Source organism: Nycticebus coucang, chromosome 19 (genome assembly GCF_027406575.1).
Source record: "Nycticebus coucang isolate mNycCou1 chromosome 19, mNycCou1.pri, whole genome shotgun sequence".
Taxonomy (NCBI): Eukaryota; Metazoa; Chordata; class Mammalia; order Primates; family Lorisidae; genus Nycticebus; species Nycticebus coucang.
In genome coordinates this window covers 57,274,738-57,298,502 of record NC_069798.1, presented here as the reverse complement: position 1 = coordinate 57,298,502, position 23,765 = coordinate 57,274,738, and the positions used below count along the sequence as shown (strand labels likewise).

The window sequence follows — 23,765 nt, the reverse complement described above, 5'->3', positions numbered from 1 at the left end:
CTCTTAAGAAAAAAAAATATAGTTTGGCTCATACTCTTATCTTTCAACTCCTACTCAGGAGAAAAGCTCAGCCAAGCAGTCTCCAGAGCCATAACCCTGATGGCAGCTCTCCAAGCTGCAGGCCTGATGCTGAGGGATAAGACAGACTGTGATAAACCAGCTTTCTGTGCTTGCACCCACAGCAACACGGTGACTGTCACAGACGCATGGGAGATGCATGGACAGTACCCCTGTCAGCACTGCCTGCTGACACACCAGAAGACTTTCTTCCAGAAAACTCCCTCATCAAGGGGAATTCCTCTCTGATTTCCCAAACGAGGCTAGATTTGAGGGAAGATGATCTTGTTTCTGTGAATGGAGTGATTTGGATGTCCAGCCAGTATTCAGGAGGTGGGAGGACAAGTTAAAGGTGTAGATAGAGGAGGAAAATGGGGAATTGGGACACACTAGTGGATTATGTAGGAGGCTTTCTCTTCAAGTATAGTATGCTCACCTGCTGTGAGCAGAATTGGCATAACACACACACACACAAAGTTCCCAGAAGCCAACAGAAGCTGGTGTTTGTTGGCCTTCCTGAGTGTTTGCTTGGCTGAGGACATTTTCTGAATTTGGAAGAGATTTGGAGGTTGGGTGTCAGGAGCAGGCTTGCAAAATCCACATACACTCTAGGCAGGCACAGGAGGGAAGGCTGTTTCCACACCAGTGGAAGCCTATTTCACTTGCCAAATAGTTCAATATCCTGCTTGCCAGAAATTCCTTGATTATTTATTAAAAATTCCAGGTATCTAAGCATTGTCTTTTTCATGCACATATAACAAAATACGGAGATTTCATTTTGGGGCTTACCAGTAAATGATGACTAGCTTCTTAAACATGAATATACCATCAACTTTCTGGAAAGGAGATTATAAAAGTCCTACTAATCTTTAAGAAATATTAAGTGGCCTTTTATCTATAACTTTTTTTTTTTTGGTTTTTGGCCGGGGCTGGGTTTGAACCTGCCACCTCTGGCATATGGGACCGGCGCCCTACTCCTTGAGCCACAGGCGCCGCCCTATCTATAACTTTTTAACTTCAGGTGATACGTTTTTTTTTTTTTTGTGATTTAATGGGTATTTTCTTTTTAGAAATACAAATTTCAGTTTATTCTTTGTAATGCAATGCAAAAGAATTAGATGGCCACATAGCATATAACACATACAAATTATTTTATAAGAAAATAACTTCTATGTGAAAAATAAGGATAAAATGGGCAATTTGATGAGAGATAACATTAGAAGCAATTCTCAAATAGATTTATTAAATGGTAGCCAGAGGTTTAACTTTTTGGTGCTTTTCCCTCTGAGAGTCTAGGATTTCCAGTGTTGTTCTTGGATTTAGGGATTATTCTTTGTTGCCGTGGGATAGTGCAAGGAATCAGGGATCTCATCCCTAGCAATAAGAATTCAGCTCTCTCTTCACAGCCAAAATGCAGAGGAAGAATTATTCTAGGTCTGCTAATTGGAATTTCTCTTTTTCTCCTGTGCCTGAGTACTTGTCTTCTTACCTCCAGGCCTGTGGCCCTGTTCTTGCCAGGATCGAGGATCTAGAGTCCTGCCCTAGAATAGCCCAGTAGACATTTGTTCTGTGCCTCTGGCCTGTTCACCCATTAGTTCATCCTGGCTTGGGTTCTACTGGAATAAGCAGACATTCCATTATGGATCTCTCCAATACTGACTAATGTGTTGGCAACTGATAGTTTTAAACTGGCCCATCATCTGAAGCTGCATTTTTTGTTAGCTGGACAGGAGTCCTTTTTGTCTACCTTTTGTGGATGTACAACTGCTGGTGTTTCCCTTTTGTTCCTAGATATACCTTGAGATAATGATCTTAGTCCTGAATACTACACATACCCTCTAGGGTGTGTGTGTGTGTGTGTTTCTTGTGTTCAGTCTTTTTGTTATTTAGTACTGTGACTCCCAACAAAACCCTGTTTCCGGTGCTTACCACATAGAGACCAAGAATCAGAACCTGGGAAGATGTGGAATTATCCATAGATATTATGTTGGTTTTAGAAATGGGTTCTGGTATTTGTGCTTATTGTATTTCAGTTTGCCCCATAAAGTTTTATTTGATAAACTTTCCCCCCACAATATCTTCTCTGATATGAATAGATACATGTATTATAGATTAATAGATATATAATCAATAGATTAAGATCAGAAGGTATATATTCTTGGCTCCTGAAAATATCACTTACAATAGAATCTGCTTCATTTTTATTTGTGTTTTAGGGATAATATAGATTTGCTACCCCCCCCATTCTCTTACATTTACAAAGCTTAAGGTTAAAATATCACTTCTATAAAGTCGTCATAACTCATAATAGAAAGCTTAGTTACCTTTGAAAAGATAAAATATCAGAATTCAAACAAATTCTTTTTAACCATTTTAATACCTGAACATGTTAAATGTTTACTTGTTGATTAGGGGAAACAGATTTCTCCCTAGGCCATTTATTCCCTGGAGAGAAACATTCTTTTTTTTTTGCAGTTTTTGGCTGGGGCTGGGTTTGAACCCACCACCTCCAGCATATGGGGCTGGCGCCTTACTCCGCTGAGGCACAGGTGCCGCCCAAAACATTCTTGTTAAACTATATAAAAGCATGTTTTCTGGGGCGGTGCCTGTGGCTCAGTGAGTAGGGCGCTGGCCCCATATGCCGAGAGTGGTGGGTTCAAACCCAGCCCCGGCCAAACTGCAACAAAAAAATAGCCGGGTGTTGTGGCGGGCACCTGTAGTCCCAGCTGCTTGGGAGGCTGAGGCAAGAGAATCATGTAAGCCCCAGAGTTAAAGGTTGCTGTGAGCCATGTGACGTCATGGCACTCTACCTGAGGGCGGTACAGTGAGACTCTGTCTCTACACACACACACACACACACACACACACACAAAAGCATGTTTTCGTTAAATACAAAATAACACCAGGTAAGAGAAGTAGCCTGACCAGCCAAACTGCAACAAAAAAATAGCCAGGTGTTGTGGTGGGCACTGTAGTCCCAGCTGCTTGGGAGGCTGAGGCAAGAGAATCATATAAGCCCCAGAGTTAAAGGTTGCTGTGAGCCGTGTGACGTCATGGCACTCTACCTGAGGGCGGTACAATGAGACTCTGTCTCTACACACACACACACACACACACACACACACACACAAAAAAAAAAAAAAAAAAAAGCATGTTTTCGTTAAATACAAAATAGCACCAGGTAGGAGAAGTAGCCTGACAGAGAAGGCATTTGATAAATTAACGTGTGTTTAAAATGTGTTATCTGCACTAAGACCCCAGATTCATTTTACTGTGTGGCTTTCAACAATTAATGTGACAGATGGCCTCAAACAGCCTTGGAATCCTGATCTTTTGTGTCAAGCTTCAGAGGCTTGGCAGTTGTGCTGGAAGGTTGGGGTGTCAGCCTATCTACCTACTATTTGCACTTTGGTTCCAGAATTGATGGAAAATGGCCCTGATTGTAAAGCAATTCTCTTCTTGAGGGGAAACATCTAAGTGAGAATCTTTTATTTTAAAACATACTGTGGAGAAACAGATATGTGGGATTGTGGTACAAAGCCCTGTCTGGCCAGTCTGCATGGCATTGAAGCCATTGACAAGAGGAGTAGTTACTATGCCTGTTTTTTCTATAGTATGTGGGAAAATAACATATGATACATGTTATTTTCTCTATTTTTTTTTTTTTTTGAGACAGAGCCTCAAACTGTCGCCCTGGGTAGAGTGCTATGGCATCACAGCTCACAGCATATTTTCTCTATTTTTAAAAAGTAAAAAATGTCAGAAGTTTATAGAAGTTGAAAGAATATGCAATGTTCACCTTTATATTCATCACTAAGAATCAACAGTTTTAACATTTTGACATCTGTGCTTGTATGACTGACTAAGCTTTATCCGAATTGGTGGTTCTCAACCGAACTGGGCAAGATTTTGCAGCACCTCCTTGGGACATTTGGCAGTATCTGGACACATTTTAGGTTGTTGCCACTTCGGGGGAGCTACTGGCATTTAGTGGATAAAAGCTGGAGAGGCAGGTAAATATCGTTCAATGTACAGGACGCTGCCCTCAACAACACAGAATTATCTAGCCCCATGGCTATAGGACCACAAGTGAGAACTAAGGAGAGAGATTGTGTCTGTGTATGTGTGTGTGTACTCATTTGGCTGAACCAGTTGCAAGTGACAAGGCCATGTTACATAAACAGAAAAATCTCAAAGAAAGAGGAAAGTCTCCCCAGATGGAATAGAGAAGGAAGATGCAAAGGGAAAAGTGCAAGAAAATTACATGCAAAGAAAGAAAAGATTCCAGGACATAAGGAAAAGGTACAGTCTGTGTAAAAACCTGATTGAGTTGTTGGTCACATCTGGGTCTTTAGCAGAAATGATCTGTATGGTTGTTCCAATTGCCACATCCTCAGGCACCTCCACAAAGTAAAAGGCAGGTTCAAATACAGGGGGCTCATCCACATCCTCCACACTGATGTGCACCGTGGTTGTGTCCTGAAACGGGCCGAGGTTCAGGAAACGCATCTCTAGGTGAGGATTGGCTCCTTCCACCTTTAAGGTGTAGCTTTTCTTGCTTTCAAAACTCAGGGGCTGGAAAGTAATGATAAGAAAATTGATTAGCCGCTGGCATATGTGTCAAGGGTCAAAAGGATGTCCAGTATTGGCGGTTGGGGAGGTTCCCAAAAACATTAAAATGAGGGAAAAGAGGTAAAGGAATAAAATTTGTTTTTTGTTCCATAGCTAGGTCTTAATATTACTTCCAACATTTTGGGTAAGGAAGATAAAGAAGATGCCAGACATGTCCGAGATTGTTAAGAAAGCCATTTGGGTGATGAAAGCAATTATCTTGGGCACGCTTGGCTTTACATGTTTACTCTTTTTTCCTTCCTTCCTTCCTTCCTTCCTTCCTTCCTTCCTTCCTTCCTTCCTTCCTTCCTTCCTTCCTTCCTTCCTTCCTTCCTTCCTTCCTTCCTTCCTCCCTCCCTCCCTCCCTCCCTCCCTCCCTCCCTCCCTCCCTCCCTTTCTTTCTTGACAGAGTCTCAACTCTGTTGCCCAGGCTACAGTGCTGTGGCATCATAGCTCACAGCAACCTCAAATTCCTGAGTTCAAATGATCCTCCTGCTTCAACCTCCTGAGCAGCTGGGACCCTCAGCGTGCCACCACAATGCCTGGCTAATTTTTCTATTTTTAGTAGAGATGGGGGATCCCCCTCTTGCTCAGGCTGGTCTTGGATTCTTGAGCTCAACCAATCCTCCTGCCTCGGCCCCACAGTGCTAGGATTATAGTTGTGAGCTGCACGCTGTACTGCGTCTGCTCTTTTTAATCAGCTTGGTCTTCAGAGATATTCCTAGGAACCCCCTCAGTTTGGGGCCTACTTTACCTAGGACTGTCTCATTTCTAAAATGAAAAGTTTTATTTCCTGGGAACTGTTTCTATCTCATGCAACCCAGGATAATAGGTCACCCTATCTTTAGAGATACTTGCTCATTTGAAAAGATGTCACGACAGGTGCAGTGGCTCACGCTTGTAATCCTACCACTCTGGGAGACCAAGGAGGGTGGATTGCCTGAGCTCACAGGTTCAAGACAAGCCCGAGCCAGAGCAAGACCCCAAAATAGCCAGGTGTTGTGGTGGGCACCTGTAGTCCCAGCTACTTGGGAGGCTGAGCCAAGAGAATCACTTGAGCCCAAGAGTTTGAGGTTTCTGTGAGCTATGATACCACAGCACTCCACCGGGGGCAGGAAAGTGAGACTGTTTAAAAAAAAAAAAAAAAAAGAAAGAAAAAGTGTCATGACAGTTAAGAATGAGTTTGTATTCCAGAATGCCCGTGCAAAATTTTTTTCATGAGTAAAAAAGCAATAGTGATTCTTTACAAAAAAACTATCATTAAATACCTCACAAGGGTTCTTGGGGCACTGTATCAGATCACTATTTGTGTGTTTAGTTGATCACAGATGATCCTTTTTAATAGAAAATTCTGCTTTGACACCTCATTTTATAGTTGAAGAAACAGACCCAGCAAGCTCAGAAGACCAGAATAAACTGACATGGTTATGTAGTTGGAGCTGAAATGATGGCCAAGTATAAGAATTCCTCATCCAGGGCTAATCTACAAGACTTTAATTTTGTTTATAAAAAATTCTACTCATAAGACATGTTTTGGTTCCCATTTTTAATGTATCCTTATCTTGAGGAATGTTTTATTTAAGTATAGCACTTCAGGACAAAAAGTGAAACTAAATGCTATTTCTGAAGAATAATCCATTTAAAAAATCCATTTTTAATAATGATGAAAATGGTTTTTTAAGCAAAAATTAAAACAGCAATAGTTAAAAAATGGGATATTAAATTTTACAAAATTATTATAGGAGATGGCAAAGCAGTTACTACTTAATATTTTAACATGGCAGTGACTTACATTTTTTTTTAGCTAAACATTACTTTTTCCATAAAATATTCTGAATGTCAGACATTTCATGTTCCCATTTTAAGCAACTACTTTCCTTTTGAGAAACGTTTATAGGAGTTACTTTAAATGTGTTATTTTCTTTTTTTAACTTAATTTTTCTTGATAAATAATATGTACACATACATTTTCAAGGTACATGTGATAATTTAGTACAGTTATATAATTTAAATATGTATACATGTATTTTCAAGGTACAGGTGATAATTTAGTACATTTATATAATTGCTTTGTTCAGATTTTAACAACTTTTTTTTTTGTTCGTTTCATTGCTGTTGTTTGGCTGCCATGTTTAGGATTTACTTAGTGCCACACATCCTGCTTCTTGTTTCCTGGGTTGTCAACCATTTCCATTTCCAGGCAGCCCATTTCCACCAGCCTGCCTGCCTCCTTTATTTGTCAAAAAGCAAGGTTTACACAACCGGGGGAATCTGCCATTGAGATTATGCGATATTCGAAGGACTAGCCTAGTTCTACCAATTTATTTATTCTTGTGCCCTAACTGTAGACATTTTTCTTTCCTGGAACACTGCATCACATTCTTTTAAAATTCTTTTTTTCTGTACGAGTAATGCAAAGTGGACATTCTTGATTATGGTAGGTTTGAGCTAAGCAAAATTTGTTGCCCCTTAATTTTAAGTCATTTTTCTAATTTGGTGTGAAATTTGTGTCTGTTTTTTTAAATGGAGGTATAATTTACATAAATTATAATTAATCTTTCTTAGTTTTGCAGGTTTTTGCAAAATATTCAGTTATATGTCCACACTGATAATTAAGCTCTAAACCTGACCTTGTGACTTCCACCTGTGCCCTTTGTAGTCAACCTCTTCCCTTCTGCCCAGTGCATGGCAACCACTGATTTATGCTGTGTCCCTCTTGCAGGAATGTTTTGAGTCTGATTTCTTTCACAATCTACACATTTGAGCTTCATCCATGTGACTGTATGAGTCAGTAGTTTGTTGTTTTTCATTGTAGTGTAGCATTCCATTGTATGGATGTATGGCAGTTGATTTATCATCCTCCACTAGAGGTATATTTGGACTATTTCCAATTTCTGAGAGTTATGAATAAATCTGCTGTCAACATTTGTATACAGGGTTAGGTGTGAACATAAGTTTTCATTTCATGTCGGTAAATACCCAGGAGTGGGTTTGTAGGATTGTATGGTATGGTAAGTGTGTGTGTGTGTATGGCATATGTGTACATATATATATATATATATATATTTTTTAAATTTTATAAGGAAATTATGTTCTTATGCATTCTCTATGCATATTTTTTCATTTTGGAAATGGGGTTACTTCTGCATTTGATGGCCCTTGCAATAGGTATAGGTTCAACAGGAGATGACGGGATGTAATTGTTACTGCCTGTGGAAGCCAGACATGGTCAAGGCCATTCATGTTGTACTTGAATTGAGTTCCTTGCATTTTGGTACTGCATGTTTTGAACATTACTGCCTTCTAAAGTGTCTCCAAAAAGTTTGTATTATGGTTTGGCCTTGAAACAAAGGTACGTAGGGGTAGAATGGCATGGAAACAACAGCTGGAAGTGAAGCTGACATTGGTAAAGTAAATTTGTCTGTGTCTACAGGAACTTTTTAAATATCTTTAAACCAAGAAATAAGAACGCATTGTATGATTTAAGTTGGCAAGAATTTTTCTTAAGTGTTACATAAAATGAGATTTATAATTCATGGCATCTTAGATTTGATGAAATATAGAGTTTTTGTTCTTTGTGACCTGCCTAAGAAGAGAATGGACTCTAAACAATTGCTTCTTGTTGCTAGAAGATGGAAGGCGTGCTGAAAACTAGAAAATGGCATCACATCATGCTTGTTCAGAATAAAGAACATTCTGAAAATTATATATTTCAAGTTATATTTCAAGCATTTAAGTTAAGAGACTGAAAATCAATTGATTGATTACTTAAAAGCTAAAAAGACCCAAGATACTGAGTAGTAATCAGTGTGGTTTTATGAAGACCCAGTTCTATCAATTCAACTTAATTTCTCTTTTTGAAAAAGTATGTGCTTTTCAGACAAATAATAGGCCTAAGGGAAATAAATCAAAAGCAGAACTTTTGTTTCAATTTTATATGACATTATTAATGACTAAGTGGGAAGATGAGTGTGGACCAGACATCTGAGTGAATGTTGTTTCGAAGGCATAGCTTTAGCAGTCAATAGACTCTAAAGTATTTATTACATGTGATTTGTCCATCTGCCCAACTTATTGACTTCTTTTCCTAATTCCATTTTCTGGCAGCTCATGAGTTCAGAAGTGAAATAGAAATGATGTTTGGCAAAACTGATACATGTTTTGATTAAATATGGATAAAGTTTTAGTAATTACAATGAAATACAGTTTTCGGTCTTAAGAGGCTTCATCTTTCCTTCATGTAAGGGAGCTGGAGGAAAGATTCTGAGATTTCTTTTAGATACAGAATTATAATAGCTAGTAGGCTTTTAAAAATGAATGACTTATAAGCTATATTGTGATAATTTCACATAAATTAATCTTAATACCATTATTAATATATACATATATTATCAATATTATTTTGAATTATTTTATTTGCTAAGATATAAAATAAAATTTCAATAGTGAGAATCCCCAAAGCTCTTTTCCACTTGCTTGCCTTTTAAATAGAGCTTTTGTATGAAAGAAATAATAATTATTCAAAACTTTTTCCTTATTTACAGTTAGTAGTCATGGTTGGCAATATATTATTATTTACTTGAGGCATGCCACATAGTAGGGGTATGTGGCCATGTGGCACACCAGATAGGTATTGTTATTTTTAGTCACCTTTTATAATTGTTGTCTGTGTTATTTATTCTCAAAGAATGAGAATAAAATAATAAATGACAGGATTTTAACCACACCTAGATTTATTGATCTCAGCATTTGCACTGTTTTGAGGTCACTGTGTGCTAGCTATAAAGATCTCTGATTGGTGGCATTCTGGATACGTCTATTTATGGCCCCTTAAATATAGAGCAAGCATATGAACTGATCCCTTTTACCTTCTAAAGCAGTGTTATTTCACTTCCAGGAAATAGAATAAAGTTATTGTAAACACACATTAACTTGTGCCACATTTAACTTATGACTTCGTTGCTTATGCTAAGGTCATCAGTGACTTGCTCTTACTTGACCTGCAGCGGTGTTTGTCACAGGTGATCACTTCCTTCGCTTGGACACACTTTCCTTAATGTCTTCAGGACATGTGCTCCCTTGATTCCCTCCTGCCTCTCTGATCTGCCAGTCTCCTTGCTTGTCCTTATCCTTCATGTTGGGGGGCCCCAGGGCACATCCACTGTCCTCTTTCTGTCTGTGCTCAGTCCTTTGAAATCTCATTCTCTTTAATTTGCTTCAAGTGCCAGCCCCAAATTTATATTTCCAGTCCAGAATTCTTCTTCCAACTCCTGACTCTTACGACCTGAGTTACTTCACCTCTCCTGTTGGTCATCTGACAGGCACTGCAAGTGTGACCTGTCCAAGATGAATCCTAGTACTTGCCACCCCTACCAACTGCTCTCCTTTACAGACTTCCTCTCAGTGAATGGCAGCTCCATTCTTCTCATTGCTCAGTTGACTGTCCTCTTTTTTTTTTTATTGTTGGGGATTCTTTGAGGGTACAATAAGCCAGGTTACACTGATTGCGTTTGTTAGGTAAAGTCCCTCTTGCAATCATGTCTTGCCCCCATAAAGTGTGACACACACCAAGGCCCCACCCCCCCGTCCCTCTTTCTGCTTTCTACCCCCATAACCTTAATTCTCATTAATTGTCCTCATATCAAAATTGAGTACATAGGATTCATGCTTCTCCATTCTTGTGATGCTTTACTAAGAATAATGTCTTCCACTTCCATCCAGGTTAATATGAAGGATGTAAAGTCTCCATTTTTTTATGGCTGAATAGTATTCCATGGTATACATATACCACAGCTTGTTAATCCATTCCTGGGTTGGTGGGCATTTAGGCTGTTTCCACATTTTGGCGTTTGTAAATTGAGCTGCAATAAACAGTCTAGTACAAGTGTCCTTATGATAAAAGGATTTCTTTCCTTCTGGGTAGATGCCCAGTAATGGGATTGCAGGATCAAATGGGAGGTCTAGCTTGAGTGCTTTGAGGTTTCTCCATACTTCCTTCCAGAAAGGTTGTACTAGTTTGCAGTCCCACCAGCAGTGTAAAAGTGTTCCCTTCTCTCCACATCCCCACATCACAAAATCTCAAAACTGCAGATGCTGGTGTGGATGTGGACTCTCCTCTTTTTTCCATATCCTCATTCAATTTTTTTAGGAAATCCTGTTTGTTCTTCTGTCAAAATACACTTAGATTCTGATAACTTCTCTCCACCTTCATTCCCACTATGGGCTGGGCTGATCACCATCATTTCTTACCTGGATTATTGCAGTAGTTTCTCAATTAGTCTTCCTATTTCTATTCTTGCTTTCTTATGTTTTGCTTTGTTTTGTTTTTCCTCCAACACAGCCTGCAGAGTAACTATTTGATAATGAAAGCCCAGTTATGTACATATCTGTTAACATTCTCCAGTCATTCCCACTTTACTCACTTTGTATGACATTATTAATGACAAAGTGGGAAGATGAGTATGGATCAGACAGCCTACTCAGAGTATACCAAGTCCTTACAGTCACCTCGTGTGGTCTTATGTATCTGGCCCCTTTGTTACGTGTCCTGAGAGTCTCCTCCTCTATTAAGTCTTATAAACTCCCTTGCTCTTCTTGAAACATGGCATAGTACCACCCAGGGCCTTTGCAATGGCTATCTTTTGCCTGGAACACTTTCCTCAATAGCTCCATGCCCATTCTTTTCTCTCCAGAGCTGCCATATATATTTCTTACCAAAACTCATTTATAGGACACTTTCCAGGGTTGTGCACTGTTAATTTGCCTGAGTCTTTGCTGCGTCTTTACTCACTTTAAGTCTTTGCATAAATGTCCCTTTTCTGTGAGGCCAACCACTCAATTTAAATTTGAAGTAATGTTGGCTCTCCCAATTTCTCTTACTCTGTTTTGTTCCTCTCCCATCACAGTTTTCACCTTCTAATATAATACTTTGTAGACATACTTTGCTGTTTTGATTTTCCTTAGTAAAATGTAAGATCCATAAGAGCAGAAATTTTGGGTTATTTAGTTTATTTATATGGCCTAAAACTCTAGTTGGCACATAGTTGACGATAATTATTGTATTTTCTGGAAAAGTAATTTAAGATATATTGTGTTTTTAAGTATATTCAAAATAGAGAAGGATAATTAAATCAACAAGTTTTAAAATTAATGCATTTCATTACATATATTTACTATGAAGCTTCAATTATTAAAGCTTCAATTTTTAGAAAGTATTATCCTTCAAATGAGTATATCCATATGTACTTTATGTCACAGAAAGCATCAATAGCTTACATTCAGAAAACTTGGAACCTTACCACAAGAACGAGGAGTTCCAAGTGACAACAGTCATTCAGCAACTATGTTTGATAAAGCTTTTTTCAAGTTTAATTAGCATTTATGATCTTTGAGAAGCAATTAAAAATCCCTGCATGTTATTTATTGATTCATAAATAATATCATGGCTTGCTTTATTGTTTATGGTACATTATGATAAAATATGTGTATTCATGTGCAAATATTGATCAAATCATTAACATCATCAGAGACTTAAGTTATAACAATTTTTAAGTGGCTAAGTAGTAGAAATGATAAATTTATAATATATTTTTAGCATGACCTGGTACCTTTTTTGTAAAATGATGGCACAACCCATGTTTGCATGTAAATAAGAGAGTAAGAGGATTTTTCTGTTAATAATAGGAAAGAGCTTTTATCAGAGGATTCAAAACATTACCTATAAAGAGTCTGCAAAACAGTCCTCATTAGCATTTCATATATATTCACAGCACCCATGGAAGTGATTTGGAAAAAAGAGTTGGGTTACCTTCTTCACAGTTATGATGCCAACTTGGAAATTGGGATCTGTGCTGATGTCAAAGGTGTCTGCACCATCTCCATCCACAATAGTGTATTTCATCTCTGCGTTGATTCCTTCATCCAAGTCCTTGGCAAACACTCTCCCCACAGTGGAGCTAATGGGAGCTGATTCCAACACACTCATCTGATAATGTTCTATGAGAAAAGCAAGAACATACATTCTTGATAATCTGTCACTATAAAAAAAGCCTCATCATTATTACATCATATCAGGCATGTTGTGTAAAGCATCTTTGTTCTTGGTTCAAAAATTAAAACTAGAGTTTTATACATGAAAATTGAGGTCCAGAAAGGCTGAGCCAATGATCATACAGATCGTAGCCTGTCCTGGATGTTTAATGAGGAAGAGTCAAAATTGCTCAGCTATATCCTGACTACAGGACAAGATGAAATAAAACTGTTTCTCAACCCAAGGAATCTAGCTTCAGAGTGGTGAGAAATACCTTGCTTTCCAATCTTTTGGTACTTTCTAATGAACTATTTCCTCAAATGCAAATTCTAGCTGAGTAGGACACAGAAACACATTTATTCTGTTTACATTTCTTTTTTTTTGTTTTTTGCAGTTTTTGGCCGGGGTTGGGTTTGAACCCGCCACCTCCAGCATATGGGACTGGCACCCTACCCCTTTGAGCCACAGGCACCACCCCTGTTTACATTTCAAATGCCCACTTTCCCTGCATGGCCTGGCCAGTGTGCTGCATGTCCTGCTCTACGACCTTCTCCTTACTCAGAGGTGGCGCAGAGCAGTGGTCTACAGAGTGACAGCCACTCGGAGAGCACGTCCCACCAGCTTCACCCGTTGTCCCTCAGTGGGTCCTTGGACCTTAGATTGCCCATTGGCTGCCTTGTCACGGACAGATCCCTGACGCTGCTTGTTCTCTTGTTCCAGCATAAAATACCAAAAAGGTGTTCACATGGGTAAGAAGTTCAGAGTTGGTAATATTCTCCTTTTTGACTCGATATCCTGAATTTACAGTTAAATTTAGTTCATTTTCAACTCCCTGAAGTTATATCTTTGCCAACTTAACCTTTTCTAGGGCTTAACTTTTTGACATTCTTTGTTACTTTGTTAATCATGATGTGACTGAGTACATGACTAAGAACAATCACACAATCTTATTTTCAGTATGTACAAGATCTCTTTTATTCTGATATGCTTTGTAAACTGTGGGAAAGCCTGGGGTGTGAGGGCTCAAGTTTCACAAAGATTCAGGGAGGCTGACAGCACCCAGCCAGCTCACAGCACTGTATCTTGCATAAGAGAAGAAATGATGCCTGTTCTTTACAAATATTAGCCAGGAAGTCTTTAATGTCTGCACTAAGCTGGCAGGTAGTTCGATTTCATGATCTCTTTCCATTTACTTCCAAAGTTGTTGATGGATTGCACTCTGTTATTTTAGAACTTTTGGTTAAAAACAAACAAGACTGCCTACAATTTTCCCCACCTCAGGAAAGCTACATTATGTGTTTAAATATACACATACAATTTCTACATGTTATGAATTATATTAGAAATAATAGCTTGAACTCTTGATACTCCATTTTATTGCATTAAATTAAAGATAACTGAGGTAAAATAGTGTCATTTTTTCAACATGCCATAATCAGTTATGGTAGGTGATATTTCTGAAAAAGCAAAATGGAATTGCTTCCATGAGGAATCAGGTGATTAATAAGGCAAAAAAAGTATATCTAAGATAGGTTAGGGAAGGCTGAGATCATCTAAACTTAGTTTTAGTAAATAGATTGGGAAATATTTAATGGTGAGGTAAAGCAAATTTTTAAAGTCCAAAAATAATAACCATTTTAAAGGAAGCAGAAATAATGTGTGAAGAATGCTTAGAGACAAAGGGATTTAAATTACTTTATACATTTCCATTTTGTCTTCCATGAAACTTAATCCATACTTTCAAAAACTCTATCCTAGATTCTCCATTATTACTGCATTTTGAAAAAACAACTCAAAATGCATTCTTCAGAATGGTGTTATGACATTGGTTTGAGGGGCAAGAGGAAAACCCTGGTTATCCTTGTGTTCTGCTGTTGTGAAGGTCCCACACTTCAGTGGGAAATCACTCCCCCTCAGTATTTACAAATCCCTGTTACCCATAGTATCACCAAAGCAACGAAAAGTCCATTCACATGGCATTTCCAAACCATTCCATGGTGTTCTCGTGGTCTGTTTGTAGGAACAATCAACTTAGTTAACTACTTACTTGGTCTCTTTGTGAAATGCTTCTCTGGTATCCTTTCCTTTTTCTACCATGAGTGTTGATGGGGACCTTGTGCATACCAGTTGCATGTAAATATTTGAGTTTTTTTTCCGTGTTTACATTGATACAATGAAAGGTTGACTTGGTCTGGCTAATTTAAAATGCAGCTATTCAGCTGTTAGTCTGGCTTGACTCTGTTTCTAGTTTAGTTTTTTTTTTTTAAGACCTCATTTTCCGGGTTAAATCTTTCACTTGGAATTGTGCCTCCTGTTCTCATTTCTCCAGCTACTCCCTTCAGGAGTCTGCTGCTCGAACGCACATCTCCATTCCCGGGCTCCGTTCCACAGTCAAAGCTCTCTATTTCCACCTTCCTTAAGGACATTCTACCTGGTTGTCCTGCTGTCACTTCATATTCAAATCTGAATTTGTCTCCCTCCTTCGCTGCCACTAGTTCCATTATGCACCTTCTATTTCTATTAGTAGCACAATCCTTTTCCCTGTCACTCAGACTTTAAACATTGTCATCATTCTTGACTCCACCCTCTCTGCCTCAGTTCTCTTGACAAATCAAGAGGCAGAAGCCCATGTCTTCCTGTTTGTCCCACTGTGGTCCTGCCGGGTTTCCTTAAGTCTTTATCCGTTCAAATCTGGATCACTATAAATGCCTCCTAACAGACTCCTTGCTTTTGGTCTCCCTGCCCTGGCCAGCTCATCCTGTACATGGCTGCCAGATTAGCCTTTCTTTCTGTCTTTCTCTCGCTCAAAAACTTTTCTATGGCTCCCAATAGAAATACTGCATACAACACATTTGCAAGAGCAGACCTTGATTTAAGGGTCTTTGGACATAAAATGACATCAGCAGTTGTATATCCAGGCCTTAATAGATCTACATCTTTCTCACATGCAGGATTCTACTCAAATGAGCTCTAGGACAGCAGAGATTTTGTTAACAAATAATGGGGCTTAGAACAATTATTTTTTCAAATGAATGAATGGCTTCCCCCTTTTGGAATGTTTTCTTTTCTGCTTGCATAAATCCTTCATACTTGTCCAACCCCCTGTTGAGTCCTTATTCTTCTGTGCCCTTCATTCTTTTGGCTTATTGTAAGGGCATCAGTAAGTGCTATCCCAGTGGTACACGAGTGCTGCTTATTGGTTAACTTTTCCTGTGTGTACAATGTGCCTTCCACAAATGGATTTTAAGCTTCACAGGGGCGGGGTCTAGGTTTGGAGTATTCTTGAGCCCCTCATGCCCAGAGCCCTGTGCTTGGTGCCTCTTGTGAACTGATTAAGTTGGTCAGATGGGTGGGTGTGCTGTCAACAGCTTTGGCTTGGTTTTAGCACATGTATGCTCAGGAAGGCAATGCCATCCCCTGGGGAGATGGGCAAAAATAAATTGTTTGAGGGGAAGTGTGGTGAAAAAAAGAGCAAGTATTAACAACAGTTCCTGGCCCACCAAAGTTCAAATTTACCCAGCTAATCTTATTCCTTAGAATTTTATTTTATGTGGAGTAGGTAGATGAGGCAGTCAGAAAAAAAAAGTCGAAAAAGGCTTCATAGGGAGGAGATAATGACTTTTTTTTTTTTTTTGTAGAGACAGAGTCTCACTTTATGGCCCTTCGTAGAGTGCCGTGGCATCACACAGCTCACAGCAACCTCCAGCTCCTGGGCTTAAGCGATTCTCTTGCCTCAGCCTCCCGAGTAGCTGGGACTACAGGTGCCCGCCACAACACCCAGCTATTTTTTTGTTGCAGTTTGGCCGAGGCTGGGTTTGAACCCACCACCCTCGGCATATGGGGCCGGCGCCCTACTCACTGAGCCACAGGCGCCGCCTGGGAGGAGATAATGACTTTTATTACTATAGGAAGCTGGGACCTAGAAAGGAAATGGTTATGTGAGAATTACATGATGAATGTAGAAAGGAAATCCACAAATAATGGAGTTAACTGAGGAAGCTCAGACTGGCCTTTCTCTAGCACCTCTGTAACAGGTGCCTCCCTCTGGCCGAGCTCTGTGCTGGCCTTGGTTAGGTACTCACTCTGGGGAAAGCGGGGTGGGTTGTCATTGACGTCCGAGAGGGTGATGTTGACTGTTGTGGTCCCTGCTAATCCTCCAAGCTGCCCTCCCATGTCCTTGGCTTGGATGATCACTTCATAGTATTCTTTCGCTTCTCTGTCCATGTTCATGAGTGCTGTCCTAATTATACCTGCCGGATAGGAACGACTTTGTTTTTAAAAACAAAACCATAGATCTAGTTTTTTTTTTTTTTTTCGTTTTTTTTTGTAGAGACAGAGTCTCACTTTATGGCCCTCGGTAGAGTGCCGTGGCCTCACACAGCTCACAGCAACCTCCAACTCCTGAGCTTAAGCGATTCTCTTGCCTCAGCCTCCCGAGTAGCTGGGACTACAGGCGCCCACCACAACGCCCAGCTATTTTTTTGTTGCAGTTTGGCCGGGGTCGGGTTTGAACCCACCACCCTCGGTATATGGGGCCGGCACCTTACCCACTGAGCCACAGGTGCCGCCCAGATCTAGTTTTTAAAAGAAAGATTTTTTTTGTTTCTTTTCCGTGTACTTTTAATTCCTAGAATTGAGATACAAGTCACTGTAGTTTTTAAAAAAATTTTTAAAAAATTATCATACTTTATTAAACTGAAGGTTAAAGAAACCAAAAATTTGCTGTTCTCCTTCAGCAGCATTACAGAAAGTGGACAGTAGGTGGCAGCAGTGGTTCTCTAACAGACCAGGGAAACTGCAGTCCAAGGCCAATTCAGACACACTGCTGTGTCTCACTAAAGAAAACTGGGGCTTTGGATCCGCAAAACAAAGCCTCGGATATATACAAATGTGTGAATTTAGAGAATTCTCCTAGAGCTCTTCAACCCCTAGAGCCCTTGTAGTGTGAATGAGTCTTTTTTTCCGTAACTCACTCCTGTTCTGCTTTGTCTGGCCTCCCCAGTACCCATAAGCAGGATTGGAATTCTGATTGGATTTTCCTTTTGTTATATATTCATTCTGTTTTGTTATGTTCTCCTGTTTACCTCTGTGCTCTGCTGAATTCCGTGAGCTAGGACATAAAAGATGCTCTTTGAGCTGTTTATATTTTACCATTCTTAAGAAGTGCACATCCCCAGACGGTAGCAGCATCGCAGGGTGATGACATGATTTCATTTAAGGAGAGGGATCTAAACCAAAACTGAAATACGTTGCTATTCCAGCCAAGGATGTGCAGAATGTTTTATCTCCCTTTTAACCCTTCAACTTAGAAAAGTTGACTTATATACACTTTAGGCGAAGATTAAAGGCTTAACTTACTGCAGGTTTACACAACCCTTGGATAAACAGACCTACTGCATGACAAGGGAAGGGACTGGGAACAATCTGGCCACAGTTTACCCCTGAAATGTATTTATTGTATAGTAGTAATAACATTCTCAAGTGAAATATGCAGCATTTTCCTTTTTTACATGCCCCCTTGGGCACAGCAATGACTATCTTTACATGTATTTTTGACCTTAACACTATAGATGCCCACTGGGAACTGTCAAAATCATGTTAAGATTCTTCTTAGGATATAAAGGACACATGACCTTCCTTCAGCCTGTGTTTTTCTTCCCTTTGGGCAACTCTTTATTCTCCCTTCCCCCATTAGCAGAACTGTTAAAGTCACTGCTTTATAGAAGTCTCTGACTGCAATCATTTTCTTTCCTCCTACTAATTTATACTCCCTCACTTACTACTTTTATGATACAATTTTCTGAATGTCTCCTTCCCCTTAGGACTTCTGGGAGAAAAAATTCTGTCAAGTTGCTAAAAATAGAACTGTGGTTTTTCGTCTTTCAAATAAAGTGGTGGGCTTTGAATGTTCATCACTAACTTCACTCTGTGGCTGTATGTTTCTTTATTCAAGTTCCTTGTTAATTACTCTTTGGTCCTCTGTTTTATGTAAGATGGGAGTAAAAATACTTCTCAGATATTTTGCTAGTTCATAAGATTATTGGGAGGCTCAAATATGGTAATGTTCATGAAAGAATTTTACAAGGGAGGAAGCCTGGCACAAGTGCAAGATAATGATATAATAATTATTTGGCCCAACTCAAGTGTATTATAGGGACCCCTTCACAGATGGAAACATAAATTCTGTAGTCGAAACTCTCGAGTAAAATGGAAACAAAAAAAACAGACAAAACCCTAAACTTCTGTTCCTTTGTCTTCCCTGCCACATTGCCCCTTCCCCATTCAGTTTTCTCTGCTGTCTTCCCAGTTAAAGCAGAGACCTGCCTTTGGGGGTCACATCCCTGTGCTCTTTCCTCCTTCATCAAGACTTGTTTGCCCAGTAACCATTCATTCTGACCTTGTTCTCTGCTTTTTGCAGAATGGTTCAGTGGAAAGAACAGCAGAGCACACGTCAAGGGGTCTGTCTCCACCAGATGAACTTTCTTAGCTCTCAGTTTCTCTGTTAGCAGTGATGGACTTTCCCCTAAGGCCCTTCTAGCTTCACAGTCAATTATTCTGGTTCTCTGGTGAGCCCAGGTGACTATGTCTGCCCTCTCAAGTCTTCTTGGAGTTCCAAAGGCCTTAGTCCCTGGGAATAAATATAACCACAGGATTTTTGGAAGGCTAATGAGAAGCTATTTTTTGTATAGTCAGTCCCTACACACTGGACATAACCCTGGTCTTACCCAGGGCAGTACTAGTTTGCTCTCTTAATTCTAAAGCTCTTAACAATCTTCTCTAGTTAATACACATCCTGAGAGTCCTTGAGAGTTGGGTCAGTTATAACAGCAGCCATAAATTGTTAGGGTATAAAGCAAACACCCCTACTTGACCCCTACACCCCTACTAGACCTTTTGCACCAGATACCTGATTTGGAGTCCACAGAAAAGTACGGCTGGCCCTGGAGAATGCTGTACACGACTCGAGCGCTGTTGCCATAGGTTGGATCATCAGCATCTGTGGCTGTCACCTGGATAACAGAGGTACCTGAGGAAGAGAAGTGGTGGGAACTGGTTGAGGTTCAATGGCTACAGGCTGCATGCATCCTGATTGGGCAGTTTTAGAGTGTTTGCAAGCATCCTGTTTGTTTCCTCGGGAGAGTACCCTTTCTAGGCCCAGCTTCCATAGTTCCCATCTTGTACCCATTTAGTGAGGGTAAGAGTTATTTGAGTTTGAATTCCTAATAACCTATAAGGACAACACAGCCTGTGGGCTCTTCATTGCCCTTTTGATAATATGAAATTGAAAGTACTTCTCCCTTATGAAGTAAATATTATCCCTCTGTCTATTTTTCTATCTACCTAATCTTTGATTTTTAAAGAATCAGAGCTTAAAAACAGTCAATATCCTTTTAATTATTATTTACTGTGGCTGATTCTAATGTCTGCCATTTTGGTTCAGTTTTATAATTTATGAGCCATTTCTCACATCTTTCCCTTCTTTGTGTGTAAGATTTTGAGAGAGAAAGAATTTTCTGTAGAGCAACTGCTGTTTGTGAAAATGAGTGAATCACCTCCTTACCCACTGGTGACATTTCGGGCACAGTGGCAACATAAGGTCCATCCAGGAACTTGGGCTCATTGTCATTGATGTCTTGGATTTTGATGATGAATTCTGACTCTGGCTCCATTGGCCTGCCTGTTCGTCTGTCTAAGGCTTGAGCCCGTAATGTATACTGGGCTCTCTCCTCTCGATCGAGCCTCTGAATGGCGTGGATGTCTCCAGTGGTGTCGTCGATGGTAAATACAATGCCTGCGCCCTCTCCCGAGAGGATGTATTTGATGGATCCGTCTCCCCGGTCCATATCTGAATGAAGCTGGGGAGGAAAAAAACACCCCATTTTTTCATTATGGATACAGACAGGAGTCAGAAATAAATGGATATTCATTTTGGTACAAACTTAAGACCTCCCCTCACACCTTCAAAAAGATGGAAGTTTTTTTTTTTTTCACTCAATATTTAAGACATCTGTCTACAAAGAGTTGGTATGCATTGAACATGATAATATCAAGGAACAAATATAGGCTTATGAATAAGTAAAGATTTTCCACATCACATTCAGTATCCTCTACTATTATTTTTTAAAATTCTTATCTCTAAGAAGTGTAGAAAACAGGAACTCTGGAAAGTATAGATTCTCCAAAGTGAGAATAGGAGTAAGTCTCACAGGAAGGAACACTGTCTTTCCATTTAAGAAAAAATAATAAAATGGCAGCCTAAACAACATTAAAAATTGCTATAAATTAATTTTTGCAGTATCAAAAGTATTTATGATGATTCATGTTGGCTGGAAAGCTGATGAAGTGATTCATAAGCAGGTGAAGGCCCCTTTGCTGGGAATAGTACATGACCTCTGACTCTTTGCAACTCTCTGATTCTGTTACCCAGTTCTTCAGTTTCATTCCAGGGGAATATACTTCCTTATGTTTCAAGTGCCAGTGGAATTTAACTGCTGGTTATTATTCTTTATATCAGTATTTCTCTCCTTTTGGTAGGACCATTTCTGGCTGTGTAATTTGAGTTACTTAAATCTATGTGTGGAAGGCTGAGTTGAGGACATTCTTTTATCTGCCCTATACCTATACTTTCTGCCAGATTACTTAATAATAACTCTCAGGAGGAGTCCAGGAGTACTATTTTTTATCTCAGGCCTAGAACATTTCTGTATGTTATCTTGTTGTAGATAATGTGTGTGAGTGGCAAGAACTCTGGAAATTTGTGCTATCCTATAGGTAATGGTCTCTTTGGCTCTTTCTAAAGGGGGCAACACAAATGAATTAAATTTAGTCAGCCACCACTAAACCTCTTGTTGCCTGGATTGTTAGCACTTTTCACAGTTCAGCAATGACATGAGATTAGTTTATAAAACAGATGACCAGTTTTAGGTTTAAAGTGGTGAAGACAATACATCTGGCCTGAACATGGTCTATTCTAGCTATAAATCAAGGGCCCTTGCCAAATTATTTTATATTTGTAACTGTTAATTTCTTCACATTATAATGTGGAGAAGAAGACTAATAATTACTCTACAGGATTGCTGGGATCATTAGAGATTAATGTACATAAAGCACAGTGTTTTCCCATAATAGGAATGCTATCACTGGGGCAGATTACGATGATGACAGACATGCAGAGAGAAAGGGCATTAACACACTCAGCTCTTCCCTACTCCCTTCAAACCTCCAGGACTGCAGCAGAGAAGGCAAAAACAACCTGTTGGCTTTTTTGTTATGCAAAGTCCAACAGTAAAAGCTGCAGAAGGCTGCCTGAAGCATGTCTGGGACAGTAACTCTGAGGAGTAAATGGCAGGCACACCCATGAGACACCTGAAAATGTATTCACAACATTCTCCACAACCTGGGTTTGGAGGTTGTGGCTGGCTGTGAGCTGATCTCCCATTGACTCATGGCCAAATCATGCAGGCAACAATTTTGCTGCCTGGAGGAACTCAGCTATGTCTTATCTAGAGAAGGGAAATAAGAGAATAAAACTGAAAAAATAGCTGTGTATTTTGTTTTCCACTTAAAGTATTCTATTTAGAATATGATTTTCTCACATTTCCTCATTCCATATACAGTAATATCATTCTTTTTCTTCTTTTTTTTATTCTACAGGCTAAATCTTTTATTTATGAATATAAAAAAAGTAGAGATGTCTAGCTCTTATTGTATAGAATAGAAAGCCATTTCATGTTATTGAGATGTGGGTACAGAGAAATGAAAATTCTTTCCATTTGGAACTGTGTTCCCAGGCAAAGGAACAGAATCTGGAGGAGAAGGACAAGGATCTCAGGATGTGTTTTAATGTAAAAATATATGTGAATGTATGTGCTTGTGTGTTTACATGTAATATATATGTATGTAATTTTGAGGCATGTGGCATAGGACTTAGAATGAAATAGGTTAATTTAGGGCCTGCCATTTTTGGGGGGAAATAGAAGCTGACATAAAGGATGTGCCCAGGACAGTTTGAGGTACTCTATTTGTCGTATAAAAACCTGAGTACTTGTGATCATCACAGGCCAAGTGTAAGTGCTCAGGAGAGCGCATGGTAAGCACAGAAGCTCAACTCTGCTGTTGGAGGGGACAGCCAGGATCATCAGGCTGGCTGGTGTTACATGGGATTGGGCCTAAAGCTCCTATTTGTTAACTTTGCTTTTATATGTGTTGGGAGAATTCAAGGAACTCCTGGACAGTGAGTTCCTTGAAGGCAGGGACCGTGAGCCTGTCATATTAGTGTGGGTCCTGACGTAGTATGCGCTCATTGAAATTTTATTGGGAGAAGGGTTTGGGTAGGGCTAAAGATTTTTTGTGGAACTGTGCTACCTTCCTTTTAAAAGGGTTAGCAAGTTACTTTTTGGGTAGCTTCTGAGCACACGTCTATACATGTGCGGGTGCAGGAGGGGCAGAAGGAGGAACAGCCTCAGGAAAGTGGGGAGCTGTCTGTTATGAAGGGGTCAGGACCTGCCTGGTCAAGGAACAAAAGCAACAGAGAGAAATTAATATGGAGAACTAAAAGGCATAAGAGAAATGCTCAGCTCTCAGAACAACTCCATGGAAAACAGCCAATGCCCCTTTGATGGGGCAACAGAAGGCAGAGGTTGGGGCTCTGGCATGTGAATGGTTGGAAGGTGCCCCTCAAGGCTGGATCTGAGGCCTCGAAGGAGGGAGTGCTGCCCCTGGGACTGGGGCCTCAGGGGCTTCAAGGAGGAGCCCTGTCTCCCTGTCCTGACACCTGGGACTCAGACCTCGGAGAAGGGGATGCTGCCCAGTGATGCTGATATTTCTGAAGGGGTGTAATAAGGCTGGGAGGTACAAGGAATGTGTATCTTCTCCCTCCTCCTGCCTCCTGGTCTAATTCTAGTACGTTTTATGGGCAGAACCTAATGGGAGCCGAGTAAGTTGGAAAAGGAGAAATCGTGGCTTAGAGAGTTCCAGCTCTAGCACCACAAAGCAGAGAGTATGGAAAGGTGAGCAAAGAAGTAAGACACTAGCTTAATAACCCACGCAGCAATGCACATTGAATATT

The 23,765-nt window shown here is 39.9% G+C and overlaps 1 protein-coding gene across 2 annotated transcripts in view; it reads right to left on the bottom strand.

Moving 5' to 3' along the window:
* CDH20 (cadherin 20) overlaps positions 1-23,765 on the bottom strand; it is a 220,858-nt gene that overhangs the window by 18,037 nt on the left and 179,056 nt on the right. Inside the window, exons 3-7 of one of the 2 annotated variants that reach the window (XM_053571443.1) lie at positions 20,259-20,553; positions 19,605-19,724; positions 16,780-16,947; positions 12,476-12,663; positions 4,379-4,632 (exon numbers count right to left, since the gene is read on the bottom strand). In XM_053571443.1, coding sequence (XP_053427418.1) covers positions 4,379-4,632; positions 12,476-12,663; positions 16,780-16,947; positions 19,605-19,724; positions 20,259-20,553 — 1,025 coding nt within the window. The remainder of the gene's footprint in view (positions 1-4,378; positions 4,633-12,475; positions 12,664-16,779; positions 16,948-19,604; positions 19,725-20,258; positions 20,554-23,765) is intronic. The other variant, XM_053571444.1, reaches the window with a different exon arrangement.